The sequence below is a fragment of the Erythrolamprus reginae genome, chromosome 1, assembly GCF_031021105.1.
Source record: "Erythrolamprus reginae isolate rEryReg1 chromosome 1, rEryReg1.hap1, whole genome shotgun sequence".
Classification (NCBI taxonomy): domain Eukaryota; kingdom Metazoa; phylum Chordata; class Lepidosauria; order Squamata; family Dipsadidae; genus Erythrolamprus; species Erythrolamprus reginae.
Genome location: NC_091950.1, coordinates 24,586,654 through 24,602,750, shown reverse-complemented (window position 1 = coordinate 24,602,750; position 16,097 = coordinate 24,586,654). Strand labels below are relative to the sequence as shown.

Sequence of the window (16,097 nt, the reverse complement as noted above, 5' to 3'; positions counted from 1 at the left end):
GTAGGTTTGCAGAGAACACCTTATTTTGTATTTGTATTTGTATTTATTAGATTTGTATGCCGCCCCTCTCCGAAGACTCGGGGCGGCTAACAACAATATAAAAAGACAATGTAAACAAATCTAATATTAAAAACAATCTAAAAAAACCCAATTTAAAGAACCACTCATACATACAAACATACCATGTATAAATTCTATAAGCCTAGGGGGAAGGGAAATTTCAATTCCTCCATGCCTAACGACAGAGGTGGGTTTTAAGGAGCTTACGAAAGGCAAGGAGGGTGGGGGCCATAGTTCCCTCTAAGCTGAGCAGTGAGCAATCGCTCACTTAAAAATCATCATCAACTCAGAGTTTTCCAAACCTGCCCAGAAGCCGAGAGGGAAAGAGTGAGAGGGAAGGAGAGAGAGAGGAAGAGAGAGAAACAGATAGAAAAAAGAGAGGAAGGAAAAGAGAAAGAAAAAGAATGGGAGTAAGGAAGAGAGAAAGAAAATCAAAATCTAGTTTGAAACTAGCTCAACTATTTAAGTAGCATTTTGATATTGATAGCGTTGCCCTATTATGAGCTCACTGTTATAGACACACAGCACAGTATTTTATTTTGAAATTTTCTGAGGCAAAACAGGGTGGGTTTTTTATTTGTTTGTTTGTTTGTTTGTTTATTATTCCTGTGCCGCCCAGTCCCGAAGGGACTGCCGCTCAGACACTATACTTTTCCGCCCCCCCCCAAAAAAATATTAGAGGGAACATTGGTGGGGGCAACTCTGATATCTGGGGGGAGCTGGTTCCAGAGGGTCAGGGCCGCCACAGAGAAGGCTCTTCTCTTGGGTCCCGCCAAACGACATTGCTTAGTCGACGGGACCCGGAGAAGGCCCACTCTGTGGGACCTAAGGTCGCTGGAATTCATGCGGCAAAAGGCATTCCTGGAGATATTCTGGTCCGATGCCATGAAGGGCTTTATAGGTCATAACCAACACTTTGAATTGTGACCGGAAATTGATCGGCAACCAATGCAGACTGCGGAGTGTTGGTGTAACATGGGCATACTTGGGGAAGCCCATGATAGCTCTCGCAGCTGCATTCTGCACGATCTGAAGTTTCCGAACACTTTTCAAAGGCAGCCCCATGTTGAGAGTTTATAATCCCAGTGTGGAGGGGGGGGGAAACCCCACCTGAATATTATCTCTGATAGATCCTAGATGAGCTGATCTACAAAATGCAGCTGGCCAGGAAGAAGATTCTCAAGTCTGTAGATAAAGATGGGGGTGGGGAAAGATTTGCCCTAAGTCAAGGAATCTGGTTGGGATGGGGGCGGTGGGGGGGGGGGGGAAGCAGATGGCCTTGGCCAGCCCAGAGAAAGCGGGCCGGGGAGGGGGGGCATATTCTTTGTGTGGAATGTAAGAAGTCACAAAAGGGGGTGGGAAAGCAGGGAAAAAGGAAATTGCAGGGATGCTTTTTTGGAGACTTAATATCCTTTGAGGGGCTTGCCCACCCAGCACCAGGCCATCTAAGCAAACAATGGTGAGGTAGCCTAGTATGTTCCTGGGCTGTGTTTAATGGGGGAAAGGGAGGGGCACACTGGGGGGGGGGGGGCGGCGGGGGGACAAACACAGAATGGCTGCGTGAACAATTGTCAACATGTTTTTGAAGCAGGAAAGGAGCACTAAGCTAAATGGCTGGAATTCCTGGAGGATGTAGCTGTGGGGCAGTTTAAGTCCTGCAGGAGGAGGGGGAGGGGAGATGGCCGGCGAGGATGCCCAAGGGTGCCCAAGGGCTCTGATGTGCCAGCTTGGAGGCCACAAGTACTTGCAACTCTGGGCATTGTGTGTCCCAATGCCTTCAACATCCCAAAGCAAGGTTTTTTTTTCCTTCTTAAAGCTTTATTTATTCAATGTTTCCATTTTTAAAAGAAACATTACAATAATTTTGCACAGATCAGAACCAATCTCTTATGTCCATACTATAAATTGCTATCATTATTTATATTTGCATTATTATTATTATTATTATTATTATTATTATTATTATTATTATTACTACTACTACTACTACTACTACTACTACTACTACTACTACTATTGTTATTGTTATTAATTAGATTTGTATGCCGCCCCCTCCAAGGACTCGGCGCGGCTCATAGCAAAATACAATGTCACAAACCCAGTATATTAAAAAACCCATTAAAAACCCATTATTAAAAACCATACAACTCAGACAGACCATACACAATTCTACCATAGCCTTAGCATAGCCTAGGGGTAACTCAGTTACCCCATGCCTGGTGACATAGGTGGGTTTTGAGTAACTTACGAAAGGCAAGGAGGGTGGGAGCAGTTCTAATCTCCGGGGGGGAGTTGATTCCAGAGGGCCGGGGCCGCCACAGAGAAGGCTCTTCCCCTGGGTCCTGCCAGATGACATTGTTTAATTGACAGGACCCGGAGCAGGCCGACTCTGTGGGACCTCATCGGACGTATAATTATTTACATACATTATTTGCATTTGCACTGTTCTTATTCTTGTAAGTACTTTCACATTGTATCATCATTTTTTTTTAGTTTATTTTCGATCCAATTATACCAATGATAGATTAGAGCCCACAGGGTTGGTTTTCTCGGGAGCCTGTTGGCCAAACAATGCTGACTGGTGGGACTATGTGGAAGGGCCTTCTCTGTGGCAGATCCGGCTCTCTGGAACCAGCAACTATCCCTGGAGGCTTGTACCACTCCCACCCTCCTGGTCTTCCAGAAAGCCATGAAAACCTGGCTCTGCCGGCCGGCCTGGGGCCATTGAGTGATACCATCCAACTCCAGCCTAGAAAGTAATGAATGCTTTTATCCTAGAAGTTTTAAATGGTTGTTAGATTGTTTTATTCCGCCTAGAGTCCGCAAGGAGTTGGGTGGCCTATAAATTAAATTAAATTAAATTAATAAAACAGAGTAGAATTAATTAAATAAAATTAAATAAATTAACCCAGTACTGAAATGTCACATCCGTGAAGTTTTGACATTGGGACTGGCAGTTATGACCCACCTTCGGGTTTGTGCACAAAAGCAATGTATAACATACCGGTAGTTTTCTGCACAAGCAGCTCAGTTTAGTAAGCTCTACGGGGGATCGTTCCTTTTTCAGTTAAATCTCGTTCCCTCCCCCCCCTTATAACGTAAGGCCAGCTCAGCAATCAGCAAAAATGAATGTATGTGGTGGTAGCAGCAGGACAAGCATAAAACCAGTTGGGGGAGTTTTCTAAAAAGCTGGTGTGTGTGTTGTGTGGAGGAGGAATCCACTCTCAAAGCAACACTCTCATTTTGGATAGAGAGAGAGAGAGAGAGAGAGAGAGAGAGAGAAAGATATAGATAGATAGATAGATAGATAGATAGATAGATAGATAGATAGATAGATAGATAGATAGATAGAGATAGATAGATAGATAGAAAGAAAGAAAGATAGATAGATAGATAGATAGATAGATAGATATATAATAGATAGATAGATAGATAGATAGATAAAGATAAATAGAGAAAGATAGAGATAGATAGAAAAGATAGATAGAGATAGATAGATAGAGATAGATAGAAAGATAGAGATAGATAGATAGATAGATAGAAAGATAGATAGAGATAGATAGATAGATAGATAGATAAATAATAGATAGATAGATAGAAAGATAGATAGATAGATAGATATAGATAGATAGATAGATAGATAGATGATAGATAGATAGATAGAAAGAAAGATAGATATAGATAGAAAGATAGATAGATAGATAGATAGATATAGATAGATAGATAGATAGATGATAGATAGATAGAAAGAAAGATAGATATAGATAGATAGAAAGAAAGATAGATAGATAGATAGATAGATAGATAGATAGATAGATATAGATAGATATTGGATCTTCTCAGTGACCAATTAGAGCCCACAGGGTCGGTTTTCTCCAGAGCTTTTTGCAAATGTGAGAGTGTCAGCCTCCACGGATGCCTTTTTCCATGGTGAGGGGGCCGTGGCTGGATTTCTGTCTGCTGTGTGTTTCCCAGCATGGAGGGGGACCCTGCTGCCAGTCCCATTCTGCAGACTGAAATAGGAAGGAAATTCCTTCACTCAGAAATACCTCCTAGGATTTGAGCCCCAGCTGCCCTGGCCCTAATAGATTTTACTCCCGGAAAATGTGCCATGCCTTCCTGCAGTAAAACTATGCTCTCCCGCCCCCCCCTTTTTTTCCTCCCCACCCTGTTCAAAATTGTTCCTTTTTGTTTTAAGGAAGCAATAAATCAATAAAAGGGAGACATCAATTAAAAGGGATAGAGATGGGAATGAGAAGCAAACAAAATTTCTGAAAAGCTATTTCTTGCTCTGCTTCTTCTGGATCTTTGCTGAGTCTTCTCTCTGTTACCCATTTCCCTATTCTCACTACCCCACTGTCCCGAATGATCAGAAAGCTTAACAGTGAAAGCAAACCCTTTTATGCTTGGTGCCAAAATTGTGTGCGCGCCGAGGTGGCGCAGTGGGTAGAGTGCAGTACCGCAGGCCACTAAAGCTGACTGCTAGATCTGCAGGTCAGCGGTTCAAATCTCATCATTGGCTCAAGGTTGACTCAGCCTTCCATCCTTCCAAGGTGGGTAAAATGAGGACCCGGATTTTGGGGGCAATAGGCTGGCTCTGTTAAAAAGTGCTATTGCTAACATGCTGTAAGCCGCCCTGAGTCTAAGGAGTAGGTAGGTAGGTAGGTAGGTAGGTAGGTAGGTAGGTAGGTAGATAGATAGATAGATAGAAACATAGAAACATAGAAACATAGAAGACTGACGGCAGAAAAAAACCTCATGGTCCATCTAGTCTGCCCTTATACTATTTCCTGTATTTTATCTTAGGATGGATATATGTTTATTCCAGGCATGTTTAAATTCAGTTACTGTGGATTTACCAACCACATCTGCTGGAAGTTTGTTCCAAGGATCTACTACTCTTTCAGTAAAATAATATTTTCTCATGTTGCCTTTGATCTTTTCCCCAACTAACTTCAGATTGTGTCCCCTTGTTCTTGTGTTCACTTTCCTATTAAAAACACTTCCCTCCTGAACCTTATTTAACCCTTTAACATATTTAAATGTTTCGATCATGTCCCCCCTTTTCCTTCTGTCCTCCAGACTATACAGATTGAGTTCATTAAGTCTTTCCTGATACGTTTTATGCTTAAGACCTTCCACCATTCTTGTAGCCCGTCTTTGGACCCGTTCAATTTTGTCAATATCTTTTTGTAGGTGAGGCCTCCAGAACTGAACACAGTACTCCACATGTGGTCTCACCAGCGCTCTATATAAGGGGATCACAATCTCCCTCTAGATAGATAGATAGATAGATAGATAGATAGATAGATAGATAGATAGATAGATAGATAGATAATTGGATAGACAGACAGACAGACAGATAGCAAGCACACACGCATGTGCCCACATCGATAATGCAATGGCCTCCCCCTGATCACACACACACACAGACATACACACACACAGACGCACACACTCTCCCCCCCCCCTCCCAGAAGCCTGGGGAGGGCGAAAAACAGCCCAATGGGCCTACCAGAAGTTCATTTCTGAACTTCCGGGAGGCCCATTGGGTCTATTTTTTGCCATCCACAGGCTCTGGAGGCATTCCTGAAGCCTGGGGAATGCGAAAACAGCCTCTTCTCGCCCTCCGAAAGGCTGAAAATCAGCTGGCCAGCGCATACGTGTACACTGGAGCTGACTTAGGACGAAGCCTCAGGTGCCCTCAGATATGGTTCCGCATGCCACCTGTGGCACACGTGCCATAGGTTCGCCATCACAGTCTTAAAAGGTCAGATAATTATGGGCCCAAATGGATAATGTGCCTGTACTTTTGGTTAGCCTGTCACATCCATGTAGTTCATCCCTAAAATGCTTGAACATTTCAGTCCTGAACATTTCAAGATATATAGAATAGAATAGATAGAATTTTTATTGGCCAAGTGTGATTGGACACACAAGGAATTTGTCTTGGTGCATATGCTCTCAGTGTACATAAAATAAAATATACATTTGTCAAGAATCAAGTGGTACGACACTTAATGATTGTCATAGGGGTCAAATAAGCAATAAAGAAGCAATATTAATAAAAATCTTAGGATATAAGCAACAAGTTACAGTCATACAGTCAATGCCGCAATCCTGTGGATGTGGTCTTTTTAAAAAACCCATTCAGCTAAGTTCCGTTTGCTCAGTAAAACTACCATAAAGCTGATAACAAAGGCCGACACTCTGCATTCAATAGAGTTTTTTTTTCCCTTTAAAAAAAAGGAAACTGTTTGGCAGCAGTATATAGAGCAGAGGTCTTCAAAGTTGGCAACTTTAAGACTTATGGACTTCAACTCTTTGAATTCTTCAGCCAGCTATGTTTGGGGACCTCTGATATACTGTCTTTGTTTTAAAATACAGTACGTTGACACCATCCCAGTGCAGGCTGGAATAAATAAATGTTAGAATAGAATAGAATTATTTTAAATTTAATTTTTTTTATTATTTTTTAAAAACAAGACACAAGCACCTGAAGGCTGGCTAGAGCAGTGTTTCCCAACCTTGGCAACTTGAAGATATCTGGACTTCAACTCCCAGAATTCCCCAGCCAGCATTCGCTGGCTGGGGAATTCTGGGAGTTGAAGTCCAAATATCTTCAAGTTGCCAAGGTTGGGAAACACTGGGCTAGAGAATTCTGGGAGTTGAAGTCTTAAGACCAAAGTTGAGAAACCCTTGGTCTCTGACATTAAGGCCTGATGCTTCAGAGCAGGGGTGTCAAACTGGATTTCTTTGAGGGCCGGATCAGCATTATAGTTCTCCTCTGCGGGCTGGCCAGTGGGGGGAGGAGAGACGCCTCCTTCTGTACCCTGCCTGCCAAAAACGGGGCCCTCTGTGCCCCATTTCTGGCCTGGATGGCCTCCTGCAGCACTTTGCTAGCCAAAATGAGATGTGGGTGGAACCTGTTTTGGCCAGCAGATTGTTGCAGGAGGCCACCCACATAGTCGTTGTTGTCCTCATCACCCCATTTTAGCTGCCAGAGGCACCAGTCCTTTGCTATTCCAGGCCGGCCCTATAGGCCGGATTTAAGCACCCCACAGGCTGGATCCAGCCCGCAGGCCTCGAGTTTGACATCCCTGCTTCAGAGGAATTTAAGAATCTCAGTCATTGAAACTCGGCCCCTAAACAGATCTGGACCCATTTTCTTGGTGTACTGGGCAAAAGATTGTTTGCCAGGCCACTGATTAATTAGATAGAAAATCTCTCAAAGCAGCAAAAGACCCATCTGGCCACATGGAAAGTGAACTCGTCCTATTCTGCACAGAAATCCTGTAAACCAGAAGTGACTGTATGTGAATTTGTCCATAAAAATGGGGTTAACAAACTCAAACTCAACCCAGACAAGATGGAGTGGCTGTGGGTCTTGCCTCCCAAGGACAATTCCATCTGTCTGTCCATTACCCTGGGGGGGGGGGAGAGAATCATTGACCCCCTCAGAGAGGGTCCGCAACTTGGGCGTCCTCCTCGATCCACAGCTCACATTAGAGAACCATCTTTCAGCTGTGGCAAGGGGGGCGTTTGCCCAGGTTCGCCTGGTGCACCAGTTGTGGCCCTATTTGGACCGGGAGTCACTGCTCACAGTCACTCATGCCCTCATCACCTCGAGGTTCGACTACTGTAATGCTCTCTACATGGAGCTACCTTTGAAAAGTGTTCGGAAACTTCAGACCGTGCAGAATGCAGCTGCGAGAGCAATCATGGGCTTTCCTAAATATGCCCATGTCACACCAACACTCCGCAGTCTGCATTGGTTGCCGATCAGTTTCCGGTCACAATTCAAAGTGTTGGTTATGACCTATAAAGCCCTTCATGGCACCGGACCAGATTATCTCAAGGACCGCCGTCTGCTGCACGAATCCCAGCGACCAGTTAGGTCCCACAGAGTTGGCCTTCTCCGGGTCCCGTCAACTAAACAATGTCAGTTGGCGGGACCATGGGGAAGAGCCTTCTCTGTGGCGGCCCCGGCCCTCTGGAACCAACTCCCCCCAGAGATTAGAATTGCCCCCACCCTCCTTGCCTTTCGTAAGCTATTTAAAAGCCACCTCTGCCGTCAGGCATGGGGGAACTGAGATACTCTTTCCCCCTAGGCCTTTACAATTTTATGCATGGTATGTCTGAATGTATGTTTGGTTTTTACTTTAATGGGTTTTTAATTGTTTTTACTATTGGATTGTTGTGTATACTGTTCTATTATTGTTGTTAGCCGCCATGAGTCTCTGGAGAGGGGCGGCATACAAATCCAATCAATCAATCAATCAATCAAATCAGTTAACTCAACTACAAAAGGTTACCTGAGGGTTCAGCTTTTACTTCCCCCACAATCATTATTTTACAACCATTTTTTAAAAAAAAATTATTTTAATGCATGCTTGCAAGCACAGATAAGGTGAAGGGAGAAGAAGGGTTTGAGCTAATATCAAGGTTTCTTGGCAAGGCTTCAAAGCCTCCCCAGGCAAATGCCGGTCTTTAAATTTAAGGCATGAAACAAGTTTTGTAACTTGCATAATTTCGCAAATCTGCAAAGTTCACCTGCCCCTGTTTGTTGCTCAATATGGGCTCCTTGATATTTATATATATTATTGTGGTTTAAATAAATGTACACTAAGCAAAATGATGCTGCTGATAAATGCATGGAAGTTCGTAGAGACCATGGAGACTAGACAAACGTCAAGAAAACCCCCAAATAGGGAGATAGTGGAGGTCCTTGTTTCTTACCGAGCAGTTGCTTCAAATGAAACAGACTCTTCAAAATTGTGGTAAGGCCAGTCAAGTGCTGCAGAAAAAAAAGTGGCATTTTCTTTGGTATGGGCAGTCAGAACTGTGATTTTATTTTAGAAAGGAGTATTAATAACGTGTGAATAGCTGCACTGCTATAGTTTGCAAAATTGCAGGCAAAGTACAGGCTGCTCGAAATACATCCTTTCTCTGTAATCATTCCTCCCTCGTTTCTCCCCCTTCATTTTTAGTATGTATTTCTTTACATTCCTTCTAACGTATTATAAATACTTGGGTGTCTTTTAGGCGGGGATGGGTCAGGCCCCGGAACGGCGGGAACACCGTTCCGGTAGTGGAAAGGAAGCACGTAGGGTAGCTCCATTACTGCCGGCGTGTACGTGGTGTGCATACGCAACTGGCGCGATTCTGGTAAAAATTACCAGGTTTTTTGCTTCCGCGCAGAAGCAAAGAAATGGGCAATTTTTGCCCAAATCTCGCTGCCGGAAGGACGTCCCCACATGCTCAGCAGCCAAATCTCACTGTGGTGCCAGAGCGGCAGCTGGGGCCACCAGCAACAATGGCCTACCCAGGCTCCAGCTGTTCTGTCCCGCACCACAGGCATCTCTGGGCGCGGCGATAGTGTCCCAAGTGAGTCATGGCCTTTGAGAGCAGCAGCACTGTGCTCCCGAAGGCCACTATTCGCTCGGGGCGCCATCGCCGTGCCGAGAGATGCCTGTGGCGTCGGAGAGAATAGAGCAGGCCACACAGCTAAAGCTCAGGGCCGCCTGGGCCTCCTACCTGCACCGCATGCGATCTTCTCGGCGCGGCAAGGGAGAAGCCGTCACGCAAGAACCATAGCGAAAGGTAAGGCAAGCGGTGGGTGGCGGAGCACTCGGTCCGCTCGCGGCAGAGCAGCCGCTCACGGCAGGGCAGGCGGACAAATGGGCTGGGCAGGTGGTGGGGGTAACTTGCCTGATTTTTGCTGTTTTCAGCTTTTTTGCTTCTGCGCATTTGCAGAAGCAAAAAAAAAGCTGGAAATTGCATGTCCTTGCACCAGATTCAGCTTCTGCGCATGCTCAGGAGCTGAATTGGCTCCTGAGCATGCGCAGCTCAGGAGCCGAATTGGCAACGTGTGTACCCGCACACTCCCAACCTGTTCTGGTGGCGCCAGGAATAGTGGCCCGTTGCTGCTCTGAGGCTACTGTCCTGTACTGGAATCGGAGGCCAACTTAATGGAACAGAGGGAGAATCTGTCTGACACTGTTTCTAAGCAACATGCATTAGGAGAAGCAAATCTCATTAAAAGTATCTAGAGGATTTTCAGGACATGGTGCTCAGCGTCATCATAGGGCTTCTGAATTATCTCCGGGATATCAGACTGAAACCTGCGCCATCAGTTGTGGCAATTTTGCCCAGCTGTTCAACACCAACAGTTTCAACCTCAACGAACTGAAGAGGGCTATTTCTGAATCACCTTCCACAGGGGGAAAAATTGAATTTTACCTTTGCCACAAGTTGCCTTGGTAGCCTTTCATGAATTGGGGGGGCAAGGGGTGTTTCCCTAAGTCATGATAATGGTTTTCCTTTCAGAGTCATTTTCTGCATCCTTCCAACTTAAGAACTGCATATGATGTACTTCATAGAAGCAGAAATGGTACACAGATATTGTTATCGTGGGAAAATTATTTAGATTTTTGACATATATTGTTGCCTTTATAACGTTGTACGCTGTCCTGAGCTGCCTCGAGAATGGTGGCATAGAAATCAATCAATCAATCAAATAAATAAATAAATAAATAATATATATAAATAAACTATATAGAGTGCTGGTGAGACCACATTTGGAATACTGTGTTCAGTTCTGGAGACCTCACCTACAAAAAGATATTGACAAAACTGAACGGGTCCAAAGACGGGCTACAAGAATGGTGGAAGGTCTTAAGCATAAAATGTATCAGGAAAGACTGATAGTCTGGAGGACAGAAGGAAAAGGGGGGACATGATCAAAATATTTAAATATGTTAAAGGGTTAAATAAGGTCCAATAGGGAAGTGTTTTTAATAGGAAAGTGAACACAAGAACAAGGGGGCACAATCTGAAGTTAGTTGGGGGAAAGATCAAAAGCAACATGAGAAAATATTATTTTAATGAAAGAGTGGTACAAACTTCCAGCAGACGTGGTTGGTAAATCCACAGTAACTGAATTTAAACATGCCTGGGATAAACCTATATCCATCCTAAGATAAAATACAGGAAATAGTATAAGGGCAGACTAGATGGACCATGAGGTCTTTTTCTGCCGTCAGACTTCTATGTTTCTATTCTATTCTATTCTATTAATAAATAAATTTAACGAATAAAAGTCTGGATCCTGGTTGATGTCGGAAGTCAGCATCCTAGTGACTGTTGCCTGGCCCAACCCTTTTTCCTCCTTTCTTCCCCCAACACAGGGACCCCTGTGAACCGAATCCCAATCATGGCCAAGCAGGTGCTGGATCTTTATATGCTCTACGTCCTGGTGACCGAGAAGGGAGGCTTGGTGGAAGTGATCAACAAGAAGCTGTGGAGGGAGATCACCAAAGGTCTGAACTTGCCCACCTCCATCACCAGCGCCGCCTTCACACTGCGTACCCAGTAAGTCACAGGGGGGACCTTCCCCAACCTGACTTCAGGGCGGGTCAAGACACTTAAGCAGCAATATATTTGACAGGGCAGCGTATTTTACAGGGATATAAAGAAAGGAGGATTGAAACAAGGGGCCCTTGGTGCTCTCTTGAGCTTGGTTGTTTTCTTGGGAAATGGTTTCATTGCCCAAACCTAGGTATCATTCATTCATTTATTTTTTATTTTTTTTATTCATTCAATTTTTTAATGCTGCCCTTCTCCTTAGACTCAGGGCGGCTTACAACATGTTAGCAATAGCACCTTCTCACAAAGCTAGCGCATTGCCCCCACAATCCGGGTCCTCATTTTACCCACCTCGGAAGGATGGAAGGCTGAGTCAACCTTGAGCCCATGATGAGATTTGAACCACTGACCTTCAGATCTACAATCAGCTTTAGTGGCCTGCAGTACTGCACTCTACCTGCTATGCCACCTCAGCTCATCAGTACTTTGATGGGTAATGAAACATCTGCAAGAAAAAGTGGTTCTCCCCTCCTCCCCGGTGAGACCAGTCTTATCAGGGCAACCTGCTCTACCCAAATATGAGTGGGAGGATACTGCTTCCGCAGCCGGGTTCAAATCCCAGAAGGGTATGGTTAGCTGATGAGAACTAAACAGCTTGAAATAGATCTATGCCAGTCTCCTTTTATTTCTTTGTCGGTAAATATAAATTCAACATCTGCAAGAAAGCAACCAAGCTCAGAGAGCATCAAGGACCCCTCTAGAAAATAAATTTAATAAATTAAATTAAATCAAATTAAGGAAAATATTATTTTTTGTTACCTTCTGCAACTGACCTGCAGGAAATTCCTCAGACTGGGGAACGACCATGCTGATTTCGAGTTGTATCCAGTATGTATGGATATCATCAGGCTGAAAAGGCTTGCATATCAGATACAGCCTATAGAGAAGATTGGCTCTCTCTCTCTCTCTGTCTCTCTCTCTGTCTGTCTCTCTCTCTCTCTGTCTCTGTCTCTCCATCTCTCTCTCCATCTCTCTCTCCATCTCTCTCTCTCCATCTCTGTCTCTCTCTCTCCATCTCTCTCTCTCTCTCTCTCTCCATCTCTCTCTCTCTCTATCTTATTCCCCCCTTCCCTCCCTCTCTCTCACACACACACGAGTCTGCGGAGAGGGGCGGCATACAAATCTAAATAATAAATAAATAAATATATACACACACACACACACACACACACACAAACACATGGAATTTTAATCTATAGAAAAGTGATCAGCTCCAATACATTGAAATAATTTTGGAGTAAATGTGTCCTGATAACCATTATCCCGTTTTGTAAAGTTAGAATCAGAAAATGGGAGCCTTCCACCTTCTTTTGCCCTTCCTCTCTTTCTCTCTGACTTCTTTCAGTTCCCTTCCCCCATCTTCTCATCCACCCTAATCAACACTAAAGTTAATTACTCTGGAATTCAGAAAACCAGGTGGCGGAAGGCGATTGGGGATTTGGGGGGTGGAAGAGTAGGAGGAGAGCTATTAACTTTTTAAAAGCCGGGAGCCTGAACACCAGCAGCATTTTTTCACCACTGGTACAGATCTTGGAAATGGAAGTGTCTGGATTTTGCAGCATATTATTATGCTGAGCATCAATGAAGAGTGAATATTGATCTGAAATATTTATTTGAAACATCCTTCCTCTCCTCTTCAGTTTAGTAGGTTCCAAGAAACGTTTCCAGAATAATGACTCAGGCACAACTATGTCCTTGATACTGGATTGTTTGTTTGTTTGTTTGTTTGTTTGTTTATTATTTATTGGATTTGTATGCCGCCCCTCTCCGTAGACTCGGGGCGGCTAACAACGATAAAAAACAACATGTAACAATCCAATTAATAAAACAACTAAAAACCCTTATTATAAAACCAAACACACACACACAAACATACCATGCATAGCTTGTAATGGCCTAGGGGAAAGGAATATCTCAACTCCCCCATGCCTGGCGGCATAAGTGAGTCTTGAGTAGTTTACGAAAGACAGGGAGGGTAGGGGCAGTTCTAATCTCCGGGGGGAGGGTTGGTTCCAGAGGGCCGGGGCCGCCACAGAGAAGGCTCTTCCCCTGGGGCCCACCAAGCGACATTGTTTAGTCGACGGGACCCGGAGAAGGCCAACTCTGTGGGACCTTATCGGTCGCTGGGATTCGTGCATTAGCAGGCGATTCTGGTTGTTTGGTTGTAGCCCACCTTTATTATTTTTATAAATAACTCCAGGTGTAAACACACACAATGTTCTTTCCTCTTCCTCCTCCTCCTCCTCCTCCTCCTCTTTTTCCTGAAACAACAAGCCTGCTAGGTGAATTAGGCTGAGAGAGAGTGGCCCAAAGTTGCCTGGCTAAAGTGAGCTAGAACTCGCAGTCCCCTGGCTGTGAAAAGGGAAAAAAGGCCAATGTGGGTGGGATGAGAATCAGTGGTGGATTTCACTTACGGTGCGCGCGCGATGCGCAGAAGCTCCGTGATGACGTTTTGCCAAGTGGGCAGAGCCCGCCGTCACTGTTACTGGTTCGCATGAACCAGTAGGAACCCATCGCTGATGAGAATGTTAAGTTTTTATTAACAACTGGGGGTTTTATTAGCATAGCTGTGTACATATAAGGTTCAGGAGGGAAGTGTTTTTAATAGGAAAGTGAACACAAGAACAAGGGGACACAATCTGAAGTTAGTTGGGGGAAAGATCAAAAGCAACGTGAGAAAATATTATTTCACTGAAAGAGTAGTAGATGCTTGGAACAAACTTCCAGCAGACGTGGTTGGTAAATCCACAGTAACTGAATTTAAACATGCCTGGGATAAACATATATCCATTGTAAGATAAAATACAGGAAATAGTATAAAGGCAGACTAGATGGACCATGAGGTCTTTTTCTGCCGACAGTCTTCTATGTTTCTATGTTTCTACATAGCATTTCAATTTCTGTCGATGGGGGAATCGGCAAATCAAAATTTGCCAGATGTATCAGAAGGGTAGAGTCTAGTTGTTAAGGCACAGGGCTAGAAATCAGGAGACGAGTTCTAGTCCTGCCTCTTTGCAGTCACTAAGCAAGGACCACTTATATTGCTCTGGGAGACAGAATTCTATAAAGTGCTCAAAAAAATAAAGGGAACACTCCAAGAACACATCCTAGATATGAATGAAGGAAATATCCTCATTGACTACTTTGTTCTGTAAAAAGTTGAATGTGCTGACAACATGTGAAATTGATTGTCAACCAGTGTTGCTTCCTAAGTGGACAGTTTGATTTCACAGGTTTGATTTACCGTACTTGGAGTTATAATAATAATAATAATAATAATTAATAATAATGTATTAGATTTGTATGCCACCCCTCTCCGAAGACTCGGGGCGGCTCACAACAACAATAAAAACAATATTATACTGGCACAAATCTAATATTAAAAAAAACTAAAAACCCTATCATATTTAAAACCAAACAATACATACATACCAAACATAAATTATAATAAGCCTGGGGGAAAGGTGTCTCAAATCCCCCATGCCTGGCGGTGTAGGTAGGTCTTAAGTAGTTTACGGAAGACAAGGAGGGTGGGAGCAGTTCTAATCTCTGGGGGGAGTTGATTCTAGAGGGCTGGGGCCACCACAGAGAAGGCTCTTCCCCTGGGGCTCGCCAGCTGACATTGTTTAGTCGACGGGACCCGGAGAAGGCCAACACTGTGGGACCTTATCGGCCGCTGGGATTCGTGCGGTAGCAGGCGGTTCCGGAGGTACTCTGGTCCAATGCCATGTAGGGCATTGTGTTATATTGTGTTGTTTAAGTGTTCCCTTTAATTTTTTTTTGAGCAGTGTGTAATTGTTAAAAAATTGCTACTGTTGGGGTTCTATTCAATTAAGCAGCCATGATTTTTGTGTGTGTGTGTCTCTCTCTCTTTTCATCTCCAAAAGATACATGAAGTACTTATATCCATACGAGTGCGAGAAAAGAGGGCTGAGCAACCCCAACGAACTCCAAGCAGCCATCGACAGCAACAGGCGAGAGGGCCGCCGGCAAGGATTCAGTGGTTCAATCTTCACCTATTCTCCCAGTGGCACTCACACCATGTTGTCTTCACCCAAGCTTCAAGTACCAACCTTGGGGCTGACCTCAGCCACCAATGGTAGCCCCATTGCCCCTGTTCCCAAAATCAAGAAAGGTAACTATATGCTCCCTTTTCCTTGAAAGAGAGATTAGATTAGATTAGATTAGATTTATTGGATTTATATGCTGCCCCTCTCCGAAAACTCGGGGCGGCTCACAACAAGATAAAAACAATACATAATAACAAATGCCCACCAATCCAATTACAATTTTAAGCTAAAAATTCATAAAAACAACCCCAGAATATTAAAACACGCATACAATCAATCTAACACCAAAACAACATGGGCAAGGGGGAGATGTTTCAGTTCCCCCATGCCTGACGGCAGAGGTGGGTTTTAAGGAGTTTGCGAAAGGCAAGGAGGGTGGGGGCAATCCTAATCTCGGGGGGGAGCTGGTTCCAGAGGGTCGGAGCCGCCACAGAGAAGGCTCTTTCCCTGGGTCCCGCCAGACGACATTGTTTAGTCGACGGGACCCGGAGAAGGCCAACTCTGGGCTGGAACATATATTCCGTAGTGACTTCCACTCCC

At 44.3% G+C, this 16,097-nt stretch overlaps 1 protein-coding gene across 2 annotated transcripts in view; it reads left to right on the top strand.

Annotated features, from left to right (window-relative positions):
• Positions 1-16,097, top strand: part of ARID3A (AT-rich interaction domain 3A) — a 118,516-nt gene that overhangs the window by 87,240 nt on the left and 15,179 nt on the right. For both annotated transcript variants that reach the window (XM_070732688.1, XM_070732680.1), the window contains exons 5-6: positions 11,250-11,433; positions 15,375-15,622. In XM_070732688.1, coding sequence (XP_070588789.1) covers positions 11,250-11,433; positions 15,375-15,622 — 432 coding nt within the window. The remainder of the gene's footprint in view (positions 1-11,249; positions 11,434-15,374; positions 15,623-16,097) is intronic.